The 3,341-nt window shown below is 37.6% G+C and overlaps 1 protein-coding gene across 1 annotated transcript in view; it reads left to right on the top strand.

Moving 5' to 3' along the window:
• Positions 1 to 716: 716 nt before the first annotated feature.
• svild (supervillin d) overlaps positions 717 to 3,341 on the top strand; it is a gene marked incomplete at its 5' end in the record, with an annotated part of 78,558 nt that continues 75,933 nt past the window's right edge. Inside the window, 2 exon segments of the mRNA XM_037691433.1 lie at positions 717 to 817; positions 2,498 to 2,597. Of these exon segments, the coding sequence (XP_037547361.1) occupies positions 717 to 817; positions 2,498 to 2,597 (201 nt within the window).

Here is a 3,341-nt window from a genome sequence, read left to right as displayed (position 1 = left end):
GTGCAAACAGTCACTGATTGAGTTCACTGGGTACAAAAGGCATTTAAAAGCTGTAATATTTGCATACCAGAAACCAGCACTCAGTATAATAAGTCCTTAATATTTATTATGGACAAGATTAAAAAGCCAACAGCTTAGAGTGAAACTCATTTCTTTACTGTGTTTGCAATGAATAAGAAGTTGAGCGTTAATTCCTTGTTTGATTTCCAGCATATGCTCAGCTGGGTGTTCATACATGTGAGTTACAGAATATCAATGAATCACCTCCTATTTTTTGTAATTTTGCCGAGATTTATTGTGTAATTATAAATCTGAAATGAACCCAAGCATGACATTTTTACACAAAACAAGGAGTTAAAACCATGCTTAAATACTTCTTTTTTTTTTACTCTTTCAATTGATCTTTTTTTTTTTTTTTTTTTTTAAGAAATAAGTAGTCTTTTTCTCTGTCAGCCTGTCTCAGTTACAGTCTGTGATTACAGGTGTCCAGACATTTGCATGTCGTTTTCTATATAGACCCACACCGGATCGCTTGCCTCTAAGCAGCTCAGCTGGACCATTGCAAGGGTTAAGTGCTATTCCTAAAAGCAGGGGTGGAGCTTTATTTATTCACTTCCCTTATCAAGATAATCCTCACTGCTTGTGCAGCACCTCGGCAGGACTTCTTTCAAGTTCAGGTCTAATTTAGAGTCTAACCTCTCCCTCTTTACATGTAGGACCACAAAGGGACGGAGGATGGAAGCAGCAGGCGGCGGTGTGATGACAAACTAAAGCATCAGCTGATCATCCGTAACAAAGAGGAATCATCTTCTACCTGGTGAGCAATTTGAAGTGGATGCCAGCATGGATGAACAGTTTTATTTATGTTCTACTATACAGTATGTTCCTTTTGTGCCACTTATATGTGAGAAAACACCGGGAACAGACGGATCCACCTTGAAAGTACCGTAGTTGATATCCACACCCAGCCAACTGAGCAGTCTGAATGGAACAGAGATAATTACAGACAAGTTGAAAGACAGTCATAAACCGCTGCTGAGATGCACAACCGAGATAGACCTGCAGAACTTGCCTTTTTATCACGGTTGTTAGATATGCACACCAACACACGTACAAACAGGAGTCTTTTAATAGCAGACTGAAAAGTAGTAGCTACAGTGGAGCTTCAGCTTGTGTTTCAAATGTTGTAGCAATAATTCGTAAGATTGTGCATTAATGTCAAACATGGAACCAAATACTAGTTTTTCTCTAAATGAGTCCATGTTGCCATATTTTGTCACCAGCCTTTGGTGCATTGAAAGGAATATGAGTAAATGACTGTAACCTAACTGCAATACAAGAAGCACAATGAAAGCAAAAGTGAATCTCTCTGAGCAGTACTACTTTTTAAGGGTCAAAAACATGAGTACTTTTGTTTGAAATTCAAGTACCCTCCAGTCAGATAGATGCTAAAAGCCTAATAGCTTTGGATTGTTGTTGTTATGGTGGCTCCTAGTCTAATGCACATTGAGTGGTCAATAGATGGCTGGCTATGAATGCAGTCCATTTACCATAAGCAGATGTTGTGTCCTATGGATATAAAAGAAAGGCTGTTTTAAAAAAAAACGAGACTATCATCTGTGGAGTTGTTTCCCGTATCTGTGTGATGTAGATTCACACGACCGACCTGTGTCTTGATCAGATAAGTGGCAGATCCTGAGTCAACAAATTCCAGAATGACATGAATGTAAACAGATTTTGACTTTTTTTTTTTTTTTTTTTTCGTCTACAAGGGGAGTATTTTACAAAAATTCACAAATTTTATGAACATACTGAAACCGTTTAGAACCGTACACTCTTGCGATATGTGGAAATACTTCTAAGCAACCTGCTAAACACGAGATTCACATGTGACCCATGAGAATGTGGATTTCAGTATTCGCAGGATGTCCAGTTTAACTTCTTATACCCAAAGAATCATTAAGAGCACAATAATTTTTATAATTTATTTTCTATCAATCACACATTAAAGCTCTTTTCAAGTGGCATTCTGTGTAAAGGGTGTAAACAATTCTTATATTTGTTGCAGATAGCCCTTTTGATTGACCACAGTGTGCAGAAATAAAGTTTAATTCTGATTGATTTATGAACTAACCGCTAGTGTGGCCAAGACCAACATGCTTTAAACAACAATCCACTTTGACCTCGCTCAAAGTGGCTGTTAACTCATCAATCCATCAGAAATAAACTCCTTTCTCCAAACTCGGGTCATTCAAACAGAAAACATAAAATATTAATCGGTTATAATCTTACGATACTCCAAATCTGAATGTTTAAAGTACTGCTTTGAACACTATTAACATACATCAGAAATGCATTTTTTTTTAATTACCTTAGATATAATAGACATTTTTACCAGCTTTCTATTTCCATGACATTAAAGCTGAATTGCGTTGTTTACTTTGTTCCCATCTTTGTATCGGTTTGCACAGTCTGTCTCTTTCTGCTGGTGTTTCAGCCTCCCTCATGCTAATAAAGAAAAGGCAATGGAACAGTCCACTGATGAAGCTTCCAGGAAGGAGGAGCAAGAATACACAGCCAGTACAGAGGAGAAGCAGGTCAGTTTTCTTTTTTCACATGAAAATAAATTAGTTTAACATTACAAAAGCTTTGAAGCCATCGTAAATCTAACGATGTTTTCATAAATCAGTAGACTCCACTATAAAAGGCACCTCTGTGGAGTAGTTTGTTTTTATACCACTGAAAAAGGCCATATGCAAGCCAATTCCAAAACTCTTACTCACCTTAAATTTGGCTTAGATTTTTTTTTTCCGTTCTGGTTTAGTTTAATTGCTTGTTATTGTTGTTTGTTTTTTGTCAACTTGCAGACAATAACTTCATGTCCCTAATGTGTAGCTGCAGCTAACATACATTTGTTTTTTTCTTCTGGACTAAAGGTTATTGCTTAGCAGAAATCTTGAACTCGTGAAATTATCTGCATGTCCTTTTCCACACGCATACAAATGCCCGCACGCTGGTGTTGATTCAAACAGACCACCAGGTTATCGTTGCGCTGTCACACCCAGCTCTGCCTCACAATCTGTTTCTCCTCCTAAATCAGCACGCCCCCACAACCTTTGGCCTGTCGGTACGATGTGTGGTGCTGTTCCAGCTGCTGTTTCTTTTAAGCGATAACACATTGAGCACACACACAACACATACATCATCCCTTGTGTATTTTAAAGAACAGTGTAGCTGGTTTAAATTCACTACCACAGCTTCAAAGCCTTGGATATTTTCAGGTTTGTTTTACATGACATGTGTTCTCCATTTGCAGGCATTTTATTTAGTAATTTATATAT

Source organism: Nematolebias whitei, chromosome 17 (genome assembly GCF_014905685.2).
Source record: "Nematolebias whitei isolate Nwh7 chromosome 17, NemWhi1, whole genome shotgun sequence".
Taxonomy (NCBI): domain Eukaryota; kingdom Metazoa; phylum Chordata; class Actinopteri; order Cyprinodontiformes; family Rivulidae; genus Nematolebias; species Nematolebias whitei.
Note: the sequence above shows the minus strand (reverse complement) of the source record. Positions and strands in the feature narration are given on the sequence as shown.